The 18,939-nt window shown below is 37.2% G+C and overlaps 2 protein-coding genes across 2 annotated transcripts in view; both read left to right on the top strand.

Moving 5' to 3' along the window:
• The window catches only part of LOC306874437 (adhesion G protein-coupled receptor A3-like), a 49,522-nt gene extending 46,222 nt beyond the window's left edge, over positions 1-3,300 (top strand). Inside the window, exon 19 of the mRNA XM_079424485.1 lies at positions 450-3,300. Coding sequence (XP_079280611.1) covers positions 450-1,899 — 1,450 coding nt within the window. The 3' untranslated portion in view covers positions 1,900-3,300. The remainder of the gene's footprint in view (positions 1-449) is intronic.
• An 8,753-nt stretch (positions 3,301-12,053) lies between these two features.
• LOC306872903 (Kv channel-interacting protein 4-like) overlaps positions 12,054-18,939 on the top strand; it is a gene marked incomplete at both ends in the record, with an annotated part of 182,136 nt that continues 175,250 nt past the window's right edge. Inside the window, one exon of the mRNA XM_079421820.1 lies at positions 12,054-12,123. Within this exon, the coding sequence (XP_079277946.1) occupies positions 12,054-12,123 (70 nt within the window). The remainder of the gene's footprint in view (positions 12,124-18,939) is intronic.

The raw sequence follows: 18,939 nt of genomic DNA, 5'->3' as shown, positions 1-18,939 counted from the left end.
TTACACTAAGTATTGGCAGATTAAAATAAAGCGAGACTATAATCATCCTTATATTACGGGAAATAATCAACCATTAGAATTTGTGTTGTAATCAAATGGCCTTATCTGAATATATGCATTTGTGAATGCATCATTTGAAGGCATTTTATTTTTTTGAGTGTTAAACAGTAATATAAGCATTCAATTCAGAATGAGCTTGCAGTTATTGTAAGAAAGGGGCATCTTAAAATGGACTACAGCATACATCATCAGAGAGAAGTCTGTATTTTCACTGGACGATCCAGTTCTGATATTTTGATTGATTAACAACTACGAAGTCAGCAAAATTGATTTATCAACACAAACACAGATTTATGGCTCACTTAAGAACAATAACATGCATTTAGAAAATAAATAGGGACAAGTCTCATTTCTATAGACTTTAAAAAGCATCTGTTGTCTTTCCGCAGCTGCTGGATGGCATGGGAACCCAGTCTTGGTGCGTTTTACGGCCCGGCAGCCTTCATTGTTTTCGTGGACTGCATGTACTTCCTCAGCATTCTCGTTCAGCTCCGCCGGCACCCCGAGCGCCGCTTCGAGCTCAAGGATCAGTCTGAAGAGCAGCAGCACCTTTCTGTGGCTGAAGCGACCGAAATCACACCGGCCCTCCTGGAGTCCTCGTCCGCAGCCGCCACGCAACCGGTCCCGATGTCGGCTCTGGAGAACGAACATACTTTTGTGGCCCAGCTCATCGGCGTGGCAGGGTCTCTTGCGCTTTATGTCGCTCTGTGGGTGTTTGGTGCTCTTGCGGTCTCCCAGGAGCATCCGGCAGATTTGGTGTTCGCCTGCCTCTTCGGCGCCGCTGCTTTGGCTCTCGGGGCATTTCTTGTGGCGCACCACTGCGTGAACCGTCAGGACATGCGACGCCATTGGTCACGAGCTTGTTGTTTGGTTCGCCGTAACTACGCAGTACAGATCGATTCCCTGCTCTTGCCAATCGTGGGAGCTGGAGGCTCTGTCTTGACGGCAAAGGGAAACGGCGAAACTGCGAAGTGTCCAGCCAGCAGCGCCGAATCCTCGTGCACCAATAAGAGTGCACCGAGTGTCCGTAACTCCACCCAAGGCTGTAAACTGACCAATCTGCAAGTGGAAGCGGCTCAATGCAAAGCACCCCCTTCTACGGCCAATGGGACTGCGTTGTTGGACAACAGCTTGACTGAACATTCAGTCGACAATGAGATTATGATGCACGTCGCACCAATCGAGGTCCAGTATCGGCCCAGTTCGGTCAACAACAACAATCTTCCAGGAACGGGCAACGCAAACATCAATGGGCATTCGGGGCGACACCACAAGAACCGTACGAGAACGCATCGGGCCAGTAGGCTCACGGTTTTGCGCGAGTATTCGTACGACGTTCCCACCAGCGTAGAGGGCAGCGTGCATAGTGTCGCGCACAAGCGCCACCATCATCACGAGAGCCTGCAGGCCCGTAACAGTCGACGGGCGGCGTATTTGGCTTACCGGGAGCGCCAGCAGAGCCAACTTCAACAGGACAGCAGCGACGCCAGCACCAGTTTGCCCCGCCGCTCGCGGCACCTCGCCAAAGGTGGAGGCGTCCGGCCGGGTAACAGTTTTGAGCACGGCCTCAGCAACAGCGTGGGGAATGGCGTCAGTAATGGAGGCTTAGTCGGAGGAGGGGACGTATCGTCGACCGACATCACCAGCCAAACTAGAGACTGTCCAAAACAGCCCCTCGCTGTTGAACTGGAGGTGCAGCCCAAGTCTTACGGGTTGAACCTAGCATGCCAAAACGGACCTGCCAAAGACTCAGAGAGGCTGCAGAATTTGTCGCCCCTGAATGTGGAGAGTTCTGGGAATATTAAGACTGGCTTGTGGAAGCATGAAACTACTGTGTAGCGAGATTCCCTTCTCAGAGACAACAAATCGGATTTTTACCTGTAACTGTGAAACTCTTATTTTATGATTTTGATCCGAAAGGTACAGTTTGTAAAAATAGTTCCTGAAAGAGTTCGCGTTTTAATGTTTATGTGAGAAAATACCTACAAATTCATATAGTTTACCACTTGGCTGCATCATAGTCAGTCTACAAATGGTCTATTTTTATATTCTTTCAGCCCATTTTGTATTTTATTCTGACGTTTTGTATGTGAAGATGCATGATGCGCTGCCCTTTGAGAATATGTTGGCTGACTCTTATATTCGAATGTGTTTCACACAGTAAAGAAGATTGTGTTCTATTGCGGGCATCAAATAATAAAAAAAATCTCTTTACGCAGCCCACTTCATCTCGTCTCTGAGTTCAAAGGTGAGTTCATCTGAGAGTTTCCTCTAGGCCTTGCGGTTTCCAGTAATTGTGAGCTTATTGTATGATTTTGATCTGTATGGTACAGTTTGTCAAAATAGTTCCTGAAAGAATTTGTGCTTTAATGTTTGTGCAAAATTTGAGAAAATACCTACAATTTTATATAATTTCCCACTTGGCTGCATTATAGTCAGTCTGTAAATGGTCTATTTTTGTGTCCTTTAAGCGCATTTTGTACATTAAGATGCATGACATGCTGACCTTTCAAAATATGTTGGCTGACTCTCTTGTATTCAAATGTGTTTTCACATGCTGTATTAAACAAGATTGTGTTTCAATTGCGCCCATCAATTTAAAAAAAATCTCTTTATGCCAATTCCCAAAGAATCCCAATTCATCTCCTCTCTGAGTTCAAAGGTGAGTTCAGGCCCCCACATTTGAGAGCTTCCTTTAGGCCTTGTGGTTTCAAATAATTGGGATCTTATTTTATGATTTTTGACTGAATGTTCCTGAAAGAAGTTGTGTGTTAATGTTTACACACTAAAACATGCTGGGTTAATTATGGACAAACCCAGCGATTGAGTTGTTTTCAACCAACAATTGGGTTAAATGTTTAACCCAACCTTCTGGGTAGTAACCTAACCACTGGGTTCGTCCATATTTTACCCAGTGCTGGGTTGTATTTAACCCAGCATTTTTTAGTGTACGCAGCACAATTCTTCTCATCTCTGAGTTCAAAGGTGAGTTCAAACCCCCACGTTTGAGAGCTCCCTTTAGGCCTTGTGGTTTTTGTAATTGGAAGCCTATTTGATGATTTTGATTAGTTTTTAACAATAGGTCCGAAGATCATTTTTATTTATTTGCAAAATTTGAGAAGATGCCTACAAATGCATAGTTTACCACTTGGCTGCATCATAAATGAGCAGATGCATGATATACTTCCCTTTGAGAATCTGAGAAAATACCTACACAAAGTCAATAAATGGTCTATATTTGCATACTTTAAGCCCATTTTGTATTTCATTCTGACATGTGTGACGATGCATGACATGCTGCCCTTTGAGTATATGTTGGCTGAATCTCTTATCTTCTGTGTTTTCACGTAATTGTGGCCGTCAATAAAAAATCTTTGCGCAGCCCACTTCATCTTCAGAGGAGTTCAGAGGTGTGTTCATCAGAGAGTTTTCTCTAGGTCTTGCGGGTTTGGAGTAATTGGGATCACATTGTGCCATTATGTCTGTCTCATAGATGCTCTAATTGAGGTGCAGGTCTTGATATCTGCCTGTTTTTGTTTTTTTTTCTCCACTTTGCTGGAACCAGTTCGATGGGCAAGAATTGTAAGCCGCTGCCTCCAGAGTCGGATGCCCACGCAGTGATTGATGGCTGACTCTCAGGTCGGGCTGCCTGTCATCATTAGCGCTGATGAGAATATAATTGCTGTAGTGCAGCCTCACCTTTCCTACCCCCTTCTTGTCTAACTTGCCACAAGTCTCTCGAGCTCTTCCCAGCAGAGTAATACTGGATCGAGTGAAGCAAAATAGAATAATGCCTTACTTGCACACACTTGTAGCTAAAAATAGTGGATCAGAATGCAACTTTTAGCATTTTCTTTTAACAACCACTACTTTGTGAGTTTAGTGGTACTAATGAAGTCCGCAGGGGGTTCTCTTTGTTAAATTAGGCCGTATATCAATAGTGCTCGAGACATTGAAGAAAATTGAGATTATTGCTTTCATAATATGCAGAAGGATTTTTGCACAGAGCTGATTCTTTTCTTGTGATGAGAAAGTACCTAAATATAAATGTTAAGATTATGATGATTAATAATTATGGTTCAATTACATTTTTATCATAATATATTCAAAAATGCATTCAATATTTTTTATTTTATTTTTTTTACTTCATGATAGGACAGTTTAAAAGCAAAAATGAATTATCTTTATCCAATCATTGTTTCCTAGGAAGAAAAAGGAATCCGTCAACAACAAAAAAACAATCAGGGTGATGAAATTACCTTGATATCATAATAATAACAAAAGATTGCATTTAAAGATTGAAATTCTTAAAAAGAAACGACAATTATTTCTTAGGAATCAGAGAGACACACAAAAAAAAAGCAATTTACTGAACCTTTTCCTGCACCCTTTTCCGGTAAGTATTCTCAAGTATTAAAATGTCATGTATGACTCCAAATGTACATTTATATATTTATTTAAAATGATTAAATTCAAAAGTGTGGTGCACATCAACCGCAAATGCACAAACTTGTACATTACTACAATATAATGTGTGTATATGTAATTACACAAGATGTTTCGAGTGCAAGAGATGCATAAAGGTAAAATGATATACTTCTATGAAACAGATATTCTTATTGGGATCAGTTTGTGAGAGTGTTTGTTCCCCTGACCTTGTTTTACCGTATGGAGCAGTTGATTATCACTTGATGTCCAGTGAGTTTGTCCAGATGGATTCATGGGTGACATGCCCATGTCCCAGAAATCCACTTCCCCAGTAACGCAGCCAACGGTCACTAATCCTGAAAGTTGTTATAAAGTGTGTGTTTTAGCTGAAGCCCATGAACCTAACTTTGTGAAGGTCATGCAGGAACAATTCATTCAAAACTTACTGAACTTATCCATTAATGTAATTTGCTGTATCTGACTTAACAACGAACAAGAGACCAGATGTTCTTCATTTTCAGCCCACTAATGATCACTAATGAAAGCATATTTCTTGCAGACAGAGATGTATTGCCAGCCCCTCCTGAATGTGACAATGAGAAAAGGTTTTGAATTATGTATGGAGCACTTATGATCCAACAAAACTACCATGTGTGTGTTAAATTGTAGTCTTTTTCTACTGTCCCATATGCCCTTTAGAATTCATCAGTGCTTCAGGTCTTAGTTTTTTGGTACTAAATTTAGATCTAGAAAGACTTAATACATACCAAACATTTGGGGACAGTAAAATTAATTGTTATAAGGAAAAAAAAAGTTTTTAATGTTTTTTTTAAAGAAGTTCTTTAAAAAAAAAAGTCTCTTATGCTCATCAAGGCTGCATATGTTGATCAAAAATACAGTAAAAACTGTAATATTGTGAAATATTATTACAATTTAAAATTATATTTCTATTTTAGTATAATTTATTCCTTTAATGCAAAGTTAAATGTTTGGCATCATTACTCCAGTCTTAAGTCTCACACGATAATTCAAAAATCATTCTTATATGCTGATTTTTTTTTTTCGAAAATATGCTTTAGAAGCATCTGGCATTGTGTTTAAGGCTCTTCTCAGAGATAAAGATTGATATCTTCTATGCTTTCCCATCTGTGCCAGATAGCATTAGCTTGACTAAAGTGTAGGAATGAACGTACAGTTACCTACAGCTGACTAATTATGCGTGATGTCAGTAGCAGCAGACATGCAATCGGATATCACATTAAATCTTCCTCCTCTTTAATGCATGTGAATACTGTACTCAAGTCATATTTGCTGTGATAATGTGATGCTCTTTAAGAGCGTCTGATGACAAACAGACCCATTTGCACTTGCTGTTATAATTCTTTAATGCACCGTGATGATTTGAGACTTGTAGAAGCAGGATGCCGATATGGAGGCGGATTGTGGATAAGGATCATGGATCTGATATGGAATTAATAAATGATGAGGATAAATTACGCCGTGTTCTCCCATCCGGCTCCTCAAGCAAAACATGTGCCAGGGGTCAAAGACAATCATTCTGGAAACCTGACACCATTATTATGGAGGTCTTACTCCCAAAACACATGATGGGATGGGATTGTGAACACAGGTGTACAGATCTGGAGTTAGGTCACCATCTGTTTAGAGCAAGCATATAGCATGGATGCCGAACGCATTATACATGAAACCAATTGTTGTTTAATATAAATAAACTTCAGTTTTTGCTTCATTTTGCTCCAAAAGTCCTCAATATATTGCCATTGGCTTGCACTGATGTGAATAATTATCATCCAGTTTCTATTATTTATTCTATTACAGAACTAATTTTTGAGAAACTTATGTTTAATCAATTATAATAGAATGTTTAATGAGTTAATATATACTTTCTATTAGTTTATCTGAAAATGCGCTCCTTTGGTTTAATGCTTATCTTCATAATAGGCGTCAGTATGTTGTTTTCCAGGGTTTTCAGTCTAATTATGTAATTGTTGAAAAAGGTGTTCCTCAAGGTTCTATCCTGGGACCACTTCTTTTTTCTATTTATTAACGAATTACCTCAAATATGCCTGAATTTTTCTGTACATTTTTATGCCGATGACACTGTTATTTACACCACTAATTCTGAGTTGTTATAAATTCAGAATTCTTTATGCATAGTCGTTCTTTTTCTTTTTTGATTTGAATATTACTTTTGATGATGGTTTACCTCTTGATAATGTTGATTCATTCTTTGGATTGACCCTGAACTCACTTTTACATTTACATTACATTTACATTGTAAATTAAAAATTATTATAATTATGATTAATTATATTATTATCAATAATAATTATAATTATTATAATCGCATTACAATGTAAATGCATTTTAAGAATCACCAAGAACTACGGTTTCAGCTAAAAATCTTCTTTACTATCCTACTGAAGAAAAAAGTAGCCTACATCATGAATGGCCTGAGGGTGAGAAATTAACAGCAATTGAACTACCCCTTTAACATAGAGCCTGGGGTCAGAGAGATACTTTAGACTCATCTATTGTATATATATGTATGTATATACACAATAGATGGATAATATATAAAGACTGGAACATGACACTGCTCTCCAGCTATATTGTGCTCAATGAGAAAACACTGCAACCTTACAAATATGTCCTGGGAAATAAGCAAGAGCAGAAGGGAAGTCGAACTTTTTGTCTCAGATTTTAGATCCATCTAGTGTGACAGAAGACATTACAGCAGACCAGAGACTCTAGATGGGTTCGGTGTCCAACTGCACAGATGGATTTTTTTTGAAGGTTGGATTAGTTTTGCTCTGGGAGATGTGTTCACAAAGTAATTTATATGTTTCCCTATCAGCCTACTATTGTTTTTGAAATGAGTGTCATAATTAATCAGTCAACCACTGACATGAAAACAAGAAGTGAATAGCTTACGGTGGCTTTATTGATGGACAGTGAAGAGGGAAAGAAGGTTTGGGCTGAGAGGAGGAATGGGATCAAACACATTACAGGTCAGACTCGAACCTACGTTAAAGAAATAGTTTCTCCGAAAATAAAATAAAATTGCTGAAAATGTACTTTTAATATTAAACCATCCCTTCTGGCCAAAATTTGAGCCAAAAAATTAAATAAAGAAATGTTTCAAATTCATTCTGATAATACACTGACTTCTGAGGCGAATGGATTCTGCTTCTTTCCCATGATCCCCCACTAACTATGGCAGCTTGTTTCTGCCACTGAGAGTAAGAAATAAAAAAGCTAATTGCAACTTTTTATTCCACAATTCTGACTTTTTTCTATTAATAATTTTTGGGAGATATAAACTCCGAATTGAAAGATACAAACTCACAATTTTGTGAAAAACATTGAATTGTGAGATATAGCTTGCAGTTATGAGGGAAAAAGTCGGAATTGTGTGAGAAAATGTTGAAATTACCTTTTTTATTTTTTATTGTGTCAAAAACTAAAAAAAAAAACAGACAAACAAAAAAACCGGAATGCGAGTTGTAAACTCAGAGTGAACATGCATCTTTCCGATGTATGATAAATTTAAGACCGTGAATTCTACTCACTTAACTTTAGGAGGCTCAGAAGTCACAGAATTACACAAAGCTACATACGGTTGCATTAAATATATTATATTATATTTAGTGCTGTCAAATGATTAATCGCATCCAAAATAAAAGTTTTTGTTTACATAATATATGTGTGTATAATACTGTTTATATTTATTATGTATATATAAATACAAGCACATGTATATAAGAAAAATTTGTCATTAAATATATTTATATATAATATAAAATATAAGAATATGAATGTATATACGTAAATATTTTCAAAATATATACTGTATGTGTGTGTAATTATACAGTGGTGTGAAAAAGTGTTGGCCCCCTTCCTGATTTTTTATTTTTTTGCATGTTTGTCACACTTTAATGTTTATCACACCTGAGTTCAGTTTCTCTAGCCACACCCAGGCCTGATTACTGCCACACCTGTTCGCAATCAAGAAATCACTTAAATATGACCTGCCTGACAAAGTGAAGTAGACCAAAAGATCCTCAAAAGCTACACATCATGTTGAGATCCAAAGAAATTCAGGAACAAATGAGAAAGAAAGTAATTGCGATCTATCAGTCTGGAAAAGGTTATAAAGCCATTTCTAAAGCATTGGGACTCCAGCGAACCACAGTGAGAGCCATTATCCACAAATGACGAAAACATGGAACAGTGGTGAACCTTCCCAGGAGTGGCCGGCTGACCAAAATTACCCCAAGAGCACAGCGACGACTCATCCAAGAGGTCACAAAAGACCCCACAACAACATCTAAAGAACTGCAGGCCTCACTCGCCTCAGTTAAGGTCAGTGTTCATGACTCCACCATAAGAAAGAGACTGGGCAAAAATGGCCTGCATGGCAGAGTTCCAAGACGAAAACCGCTGCTGAGCAAAAAGAACATAAAGGCTCATCTCAGTTTTGCCAGAAAACATCTTGATGACCCCCAAGACTTCCAGAGGGAAAATACTCTGTGGACTGATGAGACAAAAGTTGAACTTTTTGGAAGGTGTGTGTCCCATTACATCTGGCGTAAAAGTAACAGAGCATTTCAGAAAAAGATCATCATACCAACAGTAAAATATGGTGGTGGTAGTGTGATGGTCTGGGGCTGTTTTGCTGCTTCAGGACCTGGAAGACTTGCTGTGATAAATGAACCATGAATTCAGCTGTCTACTAAAAAATCCTGAAGGACAATGTCTGGCCATCTGTTCATGACCTCAAGCTGAAGCGAACTTGGGTTCTGCAGCAGGACAATGATCCAAAACACACCAGCAAATCCACCTCTGAATGGCTGAAGAAAAACAAAATGAAGACTCTGGAGTGGCCTAGTCAAAGTCCTGACCTGAATCCTATTGAGATGCTGTGGCGTGACCTTAAAAAGGCGGTTCATGCTCGAAAACCCTCCAGTGTGGCTGAATTACAACAATTCTGCCAAGATGAGTGGCCAAAATTCATCCACAGCGCTGTAACAGACTCATTGCATGTTATCACAAACGCTTGATTGCAGTTGTTGCTGCTAAGGGTTGCCCAACCAGTTATTAGGTTTAGGGGGCAAGCACTTTTTCACACAGGGCCATGTGGGTTTGGAGTTTTCCCTTTATAATAAAAAACTTCATTCAAAAACTGCATTTTGTGTTATCTTTGATTAATATTCAAATTTGTTTGATGATCTGAAACATTAAAGTGTGACAAGCATGCAAAAAAATAAAAAATCAGGAAGGGGGACAACACTTTTTCACACCACTGTATATACATAATAAATATACACAGTACACATACATATATAATATAAACAAAAACCTTTATTTTGGATGTGATTAATCATTTGACAGCACTAATTATGTTAGACACAGGGTTGTAGGAAATCTATTGCCAGGTCAGTTATTTGCTTTTTATTTCTGTTGTAGTTTTTTGGTGCTAATTATCTGTAGCTGAATTGTATTGATATCCAGTGCTGGAGGACAACAGAAATACTAAATGAGCAGGTTTGAGTGAAACATTATATTATACTAATTGAAAGATTTCAGGTTTGCTGTTTGCATCACCATGCATCTCATTGTTGTGTGTTTTCCTCAGTGTCACATCTACATTAACACCCATATTCTGCCTGTATACCTCAGTCCTCATGGACACAAACATGGACGTCTGTGTTACATAAGCTCATCACACTTGATAGTTCAGACATTATCTTCTCAGCCTGCAGGCTACAATCTCTGTACGCGCCCACTATACAGTACAGTCAAATGTGGGATGGAGTCTGTGAATTACTGCATTGAACAAATGGAGCCAAATCCTTCTTTATCCTCTGGTCTGAAAGACATAAAGTTTGCCTAGTGGATGCTTAATTTCTCCTGTGAGGAGTTTTACCCTCCTACATCTTCGCCAACTCTTCATTTCCTTTCACCAGCATTTCATTATCACAGCTTGGGTAGTAGATGTTGACTGCCGATGCTTAATTTATTATGTTAATTTCATTTTCAAGAGATGATGACGATATTAAATTATTTATTCTTCTTTTTATACAATATTTCTATTGTTGGATCAGTATTACATCTAAATAATACAATACAATATCTTGAGCACTGGTAAATTAGAGAAAATATATTTCTGAGCTTCTGTAAACACCTGGTATTGTCAGTCGAAAAGCTGTCAGAAATGTCAAATCCCATCTGCTGAATTCTGAGCTGTCGTTTTATATACTCTTTTCCCTTCTCCAAGAAAGGGTATATCAAGCTTGAGCGTGGCAGTGTGTGCTCACTGGCAGTTCTTGAATATAAAGTCTCAAACTGAGAAGATATGGTGGTACAATAGGCTACCATCATGCTATATAGACGCATGTCAGATCCAAATTCTAGTGCAATGTAAAAGTTACTGTTGGAACGAACAACATACAGTCGCTCCAAAACCTATTTGGATAAAATCTGTGGGATGAATTTTATTGGATTAGATAAAAAAATATCCAACAGTGATGCTGACTTTTTCTCAACTTTATACTTTTGAAATCACTTTTAATGAACTGGTCCAAAGGTGATTTTTACTAAATGTGTGAACTCAGTTACCCTCCTGTTCACGCAGATGGCCTTGCAGAAACACCACAGGTGTAAGACATCAATATATTCGGTCAAATCCCATTTGCCGGATTCTCACAGAAAAGACTTGTTTTTAATGCAATGATAGTAATACGGTACATTTTAAGAGTTTTCTTAAGAGTTCAAATAGGCTACTTTTGGGCAAAAATGCATTTAACTAATATATTAGACTGCAATATTGTTATATAATACGGTATATTAAATATATCAAATAATGTAAACTATATTACAATCGCATATTGAATATATAAAAGAGTTGCTTAAAAGTTCAAATTTAGGTGCAGCTGTAATTAAATACAGACTAACAATTTCTAAATTTGCAGTAGCCTATAATTATATTATATCATATTTAAATGTAACATTTTATTTATATTATATTAAATATATAAAATTATATTATTATATACTGTATTATTATATTGTATTTATATGTATATTTATAATATATTATTGAAATAATTTTTATTGATACTTTATAATATCTAAAATATTTAATACAGCCTAATGTTTAATTTTATATGAAATACTTAATATTAGTTGTTTTAAAATTAAATATATCATACTAAATATGATCAAATATAAATAAAAATAATTTAAATATTATATAATATATTAAATCAAATGTACATGTATATATAAAATTTTACGTATAAATAAAATGTGTTCAGTTTCATATATACATGCATATAAAACATTTATATATTTGGTATAAAAAAAAAAAAAAATTTTAAACTATCCCTTTTCCAAAGTTGACGTCCCGTATGAAAACAGCGCTGCAGCGAGAGCGCGTGCGATGAGTGACTGCATCATCAGCTGAAGCGCAACAGTCTCAGTCTGCCCTCAGAAGTGCGTGACACACGGAGAGAAAGCTGGAAGCAAAGACTAGTATTACAATGGAGAAGAAACTCGACAGCATCTCAGCCCGGGTGGACGCGTCAAGTTCATCGAGTGGTAGGACTAAAGGTGCATGATTGTTCCTCGCGCATGCAGCATGCACACGTCTCGCGTGCAAGTTTGACAAGCCGACGGTCATGTTTGTATTTTCAATGAGAGGGCTTTTATTCCAGCTACACAAAGACGTGATGTTATTGTTGTCCTAGTTGGACAATTTAAGCTACCTGTTACTTTGGCCGGTAGATTTTAATTATTTAATTATTGTCATGGCATCTTATGAAAATCTATATCAATTAAGCGTAGTCAGGCTTCCACCTGTGTAATAGTTCTAGATGGACTGACACGCGTTGTTGTGGTTTTAAACACCAAGGTTTGTTCACTGTGGACTTGTTTAGCTTGTGTTTCTGCGTCTTTTTATAAAATACATGACTAGAAGCAGCCAAGCAGGTGGGATGAAACTCACTGCCTGCGGACACAAAAGAAATATTGATCATTTTGAGACATACAATGTGTTTTTGGCTATATACCCCAGCGATTTAAGACTAATTTTGTGCTCCAGGGTCACATTTGTTGTTATGAATGTCATGAAGTGCATTAAACATTACATCTAGGTTTCCCAAACTGGGTTTTGTGAAGCAACTGCAGGGGGTTTGTGGATTTAATGACGATTAAATAAAATGTAAAATTTAAATAAATAATTTTGTGTGAATGTTAACAAAACTGGAAGACGTTCTGAATGTAGGCTATATAAGCGGCAGGCTATTTTAGAGAGGAAAATTAAAAGAGGGAGAATCAACAGATTATGAATACTTTATTGTTATTGTGTGAATATGTAATCATGTCATCAGTAAAAAGTCTCTACTACGTGTATTTTAAAATGTAATAATTAATTACAAGTAGGACATTTTTGGAATCTGATAATGCAATCCAGATTACATGTAATCAGTTACTACCCAGCACTGATAATTTAACACAAATGTGAAGTGCAACATTATTGATCTTACAGTAAATAATGTTAAAAGTTAAATTGAATAAAATGACAACCTGCCCTGACTTTAATGCAAAATACCATTGCACAGCCTTTCCGTTCCAATCTGCCTTCATTATAGTTGACTCCTGTCATAGCGTATCCTGATGTGACGTAATTGTGCACACAGCAGTTATTACAAAAACAGCAATAAAATGAGCTATATGATGTTGCTGGTGATCATGTACCTCAAGTGCATTGAGAAATTTGTTAATTTCCCATTATCTTGGCTAGACTTCTCTGCATTAAATGATGGCAGAACAAATGCATGTGATGTCTTCTGTGTAATAACAAGAATTGTACTAATGGTTTGTTGTGCGGATTTTATGTCCTGTTAAGGGCTCCATGATGTTCTGGATTAAATGACAAAGTACCTAAAGCTTGTTTGAAATGAAGGAAACGACACAATTGCTTCCATTTACTCATCTACTTCACAACAATTTGCTGCACAGGGTGTTAGTCTCATCAATGTGACTATTTAGCCTTTTCTTTGCAAGGGCGATGATGTAGAGGTCTTTAAACCTTGAATCTGCAATGACATTAATGTGTTTGCTCTTCTAAATAGATCTTATTCACACTTCCAAATCCCACATTCAGACAGGTTTACTGGCATTAGAGAAGGGTTGTGCTTTCTCTGAGTGCTTTCCAGGGTAATGCCGTTTCAACTTGTCTTTCAGAGTTGAAATTCTTACAGCTGGTACTGGTTCAGCTTGTGAGAAGAGACACAGTTAATACAGGCATTAGGCAAAGGTTAATGAGAATAAGGATATGAAAATGAATGACTTATTTTCTGATGCCATCAAATTATCCTATCTATATAATTATGAATATTTTAGCATTTAGATAAAATGACCATTTTAGATATATTTCTTGTTACATCATTAAATGTTGCTGTTTGAAGATTGAATTAGTTGATTTAGACACCTGTAGTGTTTGTAGAAACAAGCTTTAAACTGAATATTGTGTTGACTCACTTTCATGTGTTTCTGTGGAACACAAAAGGAATTTTTGAAGAAACTTCAAACAGCTCTTTTTCAGTTCATAGAGACACCATCTGTCTGGTGCACTAGCCTATATGTTTTAGTCGTCTGAAGCCACATGATAATGTCATGCTATAGGAGCAGACTGAAACACACTTTCAAAAAACTTTTTGAAGCACATCTCACATCTCAGGCTCTATCCTGCATTACTGAATGTCCTCAATGACTTCAAAACCTAACGTGATGCGAAGTGACATTTTTTGTATTGTTAACATGAATACATTATCTATGGATTACTGTTGGAAAAAAGCTGCATAGTCAAGCTTCTTCAAAATTGAAATTACACATTTTCCATGAAAAGAACATACTTAAAGTAATAGTTCACCCAAAAATGAAAATTTGCTGACAAATTACTCACTCTCACTCAGACCATCTAATTAGATCCACTGCAGTGAATGGGTGCCGTCAGAATGAGAGTCCAAGCTGATAAATAATCCACGCCACTCCAGTCCATCAGTTAACATCTTGTGGAGTGAAAAGCTGCACGTTTGTCATAAACAAATACATAATTAAGACGTTGTAACTTCAATTCAAGTACTCTATCCATGAAATAGTTTTCTGCAGTGAAAAAATGGTCTTGTCTTGTTTAAAACAGTCCAAAACAGTTTTAAATAAATATGTGGGTGGATTTTGATGTGAGAGGACAACAGGAGCTGGACTTTTACTCTGGAAGAAGGTTTATTAGGAATTATAGATTAAAGTTAAAATGCCTTAATGATGGATTTGTTTCTTACAAACACGCAGCTTTTGGCTTCACAAGATGTTAATTGATGAACTGAAGTGGCGTGGATTATTGTGATGTTTTTATCAGCTGTTTGGACTCTCATTCTGACGGCACCCATTCACTGCAGGGGACGCATTGGTGAGCAAGTGATGCAATGCAAAGCCAAATTCAAATCTGAAACATTCTCATCTACATCTTGGATGGCCCGAGAGTCAATTTCAGCAAATTTAAATTTTTAGGTGAACTAGTCCTTTAAGTTTTCACATCGGTCATGCAAAGAAAGCCAATTGGCACATATAAGCAGATAGTGTGCGCCATATTAGGTAGGCGATAGTTTTACTTTGCAAGTTATTTATTTCTCAAACCCACGCTTTGGAAAAGCTGGTCACTCAGTTGAAAATGTAGCCGTTATTGGTTTGAACCTTTAAGTACATATTTCCATATAGTCTGCTGAGCTGAGCATGTTGAATATTAAAATCCAGAAGAGTAGATGAAGGAATAGTATTGTACATTTGCCATGCTGCCTAAAACATATAATGAGCAGACACTTGTTTCCGAATGTTGAGGCTGGAAAATTGACTGTAATGTTTTTTGCTTCATCATTTTCAAAAGGTCCACACACTGCGCTTGTTTGGTGTGTACTTGGTGAATGACTCAAAAGGTGTGTTTGCTTTAGCATTATTACAAATATTTTCATCCGCTGGTGACCTTGAGGCTTCATCTGAAGCCAAAGGTCTGGTAGCCTATTGTACCTCAGTCATTAATAACTTTAGGTCCATTACATGCAGTATGCATCAATGCACACATTGGTTTGTTAGGACTAGCTGCCTCTGTAGAGGTTTTGGCTTATGAATGTTCGTTTCTCAGTGTGTCTTTCTCTTTTTCAGTCGTTGCATTTTTCTGTTGCATAATCAGTGGGTGGAACCAAGGACTTGCCAGGTGGACTTTGCAGTATTACTTGTGAAAGTCTTTATTTTAAAGGCTTACGATTGCCAACCTGCAGTTCATAATCAGCATTACATCTCCATAACTTTACATATTCCTTGTAAAATAAATGTTAATGCAGGTGCACCTATTTGTGTGACAAGATCAACAGATTATCAGTGTGCTTGAGCATCAATGAAATTGCAAAAGAGTGCTAGAGGAGAGCGAGACAGCGGGAAGTGGAAGCTAAAAAAATGTAACTGCAGTTATGGAGTTAAATGATAATTGCTGTAGTTGGCGACTGGTTGTGTAAAGTGTGCCTGAGCACAGCAGAAAAGAAGACACTGTCAGGGGAGAATTGAGCAAGGAGAAACTGCGGTAATGATAGAGACATTTATTTGAACATGCATCTGATTAACTAAAGGAAAATCATCTACCGTACTCATCTGGATAATCAGCTATAATGTTTTCTCTGTGCTATCTTCTGTCATCCAGAGGTGTGTAGATATTAGAGTTGGAACAGGAATGAGGCTAATATTCTGTCTTGCATTAATATTTCAGCCTCATGCCTATTCAACTAATTGTTGTCTGTTTTAAGTACAGAAAGTAATATGACAAAGCTTTCATGCCATATACATATTAGGGCTGTCAAAGTTAACGTGTTAATAACGCAAAATCATTTAACGGCACTAATTTTATTAAAGGGGTGGCTGACTTTTTTTTTGTAGGCTTGATTGTGTTTATGGGGTGCAGTCTAACATGTTAATGCTTTGTTAAAAAAAAAAAAAAAAAAACATTATTTTTCACATAATTTACCTTTATTCCACACCGCTCTGTCCCTTCTCTGATAAACGCGCTGATTATTTCCTTTTTTTTTTTTTGAAGCCCCTCCCTCATAAATATGCGTTTGGTTAGGTGCCCCAGTGTGTTGTGATTGGCTAAACCACCTCTAGTGCACGTCTTAACGTCCCGCCCCTCATCTCAGCGGCATGTGGCGTCGTCTATATTTCTCATCAATCTGAGCCCGACTGAGACGCAGAGGATATTAGTGAAGATGATCACGCAGAACCTGTGCAAGTACAGCTCTTAATGGTATGTTTGTTAAAAAAAAATTTTTTATTGGTCTTATAAAGTATTCTAATTTTTTGAGATGGGTTTTTGTTAAATGTGAGCCTAAATCATCACAATTAAAAGAACCAAAGACATAAACTACTTCAGTCTGTGTGCACTGAATTTATTTAATACACAAGTTTCACAATTTGAATTGTGAATCAGTTGAATTACTGAAATAAATGAACTTTTCCATGACATTCTAATTTATTGAGATGCACCTGTATTTAACTAATAAACTGAATAACTGAAATCAACATTATCTACAGTCATGTGGTTGGTTTGGTGTGAGTTAGCCATATATTTACTGGATATTGGTTTCTTGGCTGTGGCTGTCCTTCAGGAGTTGGCAGGCTGCTATAAATCTTGCCGCTATATTTGCACATTCAGATTTTTCACCAAGAATGAAGGTGTTTTTTTTTAGTTGGGGTGCAATTATTAAATTGTGGAAATATTTTGTCTCTCTCTCTTTCTCTGTGCGTCTGCTCTGTTCAGCGAGCGGCGGAGAGGAGCAGCGCTTTCAGTGAAACACAGATATTACTTTGCCTCTCTAATTTTACTTGCAAGTATAGCTGAAATCACAGTACAGCTATTGTCTTTATCTTATGTGTATTTGATTTCATCAGACGACCGCTTGATTATCAGGATTTTTGTGCAGATTAACATCTTGGACGGGAGAGCTGGTTTTGTAGTCTTAATGGGTCGTGTTTCAATCACTATTTCATATTCATTCCATTGTCAGAAACGGCAATTAAATATTTTTAATCAAATGACAGCCCTAATATATATATATATACACACACACACACACTTAATAGCACACCACTTAATAGATTCCTTCTGTTTCAAAGTAAGATCCTTATTGACCACTTAACAAGGGTATTGCCTTTTACAGAGACAAATTACTTGTGCCATTCTGTTGCACAAATTTTGGTTGTAAAGCTTGTCTTCCTGGATGGAGATGGTGACCGGATAGGGAGCTGGACTGTCTCCAGTGGAGTAATCTGTAGTGGTGATTAATATACTTTGCCCTAAAACTGTCATGTGCTGGAGGTGGAGATCTGCTTTGGAAGTTGGCGATGATATGTCTGAAATTCAGATCGATGTTTGGAAGTCTGCAGAGTGCACACATAGATATGTACTCATCAGTTTCACAGTTAATTCATTTCTGAATCCTATTTTTTACTTAAAAATGAAGTTGTAGCCAGACTAAAAAAAGTACCAATGTGGGTGTAGTACCCAGTTTTGTTCCAAAATCACTTCAGATAACTACTAATATAATTAAAAACAAAACATTACAAAAAATGTGTTAACATGTAAAACCTAAAAACAAACAAAAAATATAGCATTATATCTCTTGCTCACCAGTGGATCCTCTGCAGTGAATAGGTGCCGTCAGAATGAGAGTCCAAACAGCTGATAAAAACATGAAAGTAATCCACACCACGCCAGTCCATCAGTTAACTTCTTGTGAAGCAAAAAACGGTTTGTAAGAAATAAATCCATCATTAAGAAGTTTTAAACTGTCGCTCCTGGCCAAATTACAAGTCCATAATCCATATTATTGCTTTCTTCTGTGATAAAGTCTCTCCCCTGTTGTCCTCTCAGATCAGAAACCACCCACATGTTTGTTTAGAACTGTTTTGGACTGTTTTCACTTGTAAACAGTGCTTGATCTGTGCAGATTTCTCTCCTGATTCAGACCAGACGACTTTTTTCACTGGAGACAGCAATATTAGACTACAATGATGGATTTTTTTCTTACAAACATGCAACTTTTCACTTCACAAGACATTAACTGATGCACTGGAGTGGTGTGGGTTATTGTGACGGCACCCATTCACTACAGAGGATCGAGCAAGTGATGTAATGCTACATTTCTCCGAATCTGAGGAAGAAACAAACTCATCTACATCTTGGATGGCCCGAGAGTGAGTAAATATTCAGCAAATTTTCATTTTTGGGTGCACAATTCCTTTAATAAGGAGTATCTTAATGACACTAAAATGGTCTTAATGTATTACACTGGTTCTTTGCACTTAAGAAGCACAAACTCAACC

This window comes from Barbus barbus (genome assembly GCF_936440315.1).
Source record: "Barbus barbus genome assembly, chromosome: 1".
In the NCBI taxonomy this organism is placed as follows: Eukaryota; Metazoa; Chordata; class Actinopteri; order Cypriniformes; family Cyprinidae; genus Barbus; species Barbus barbus.
This window is presented reverse-complemented; position numbering and strand designations above follow the sequence as displayed.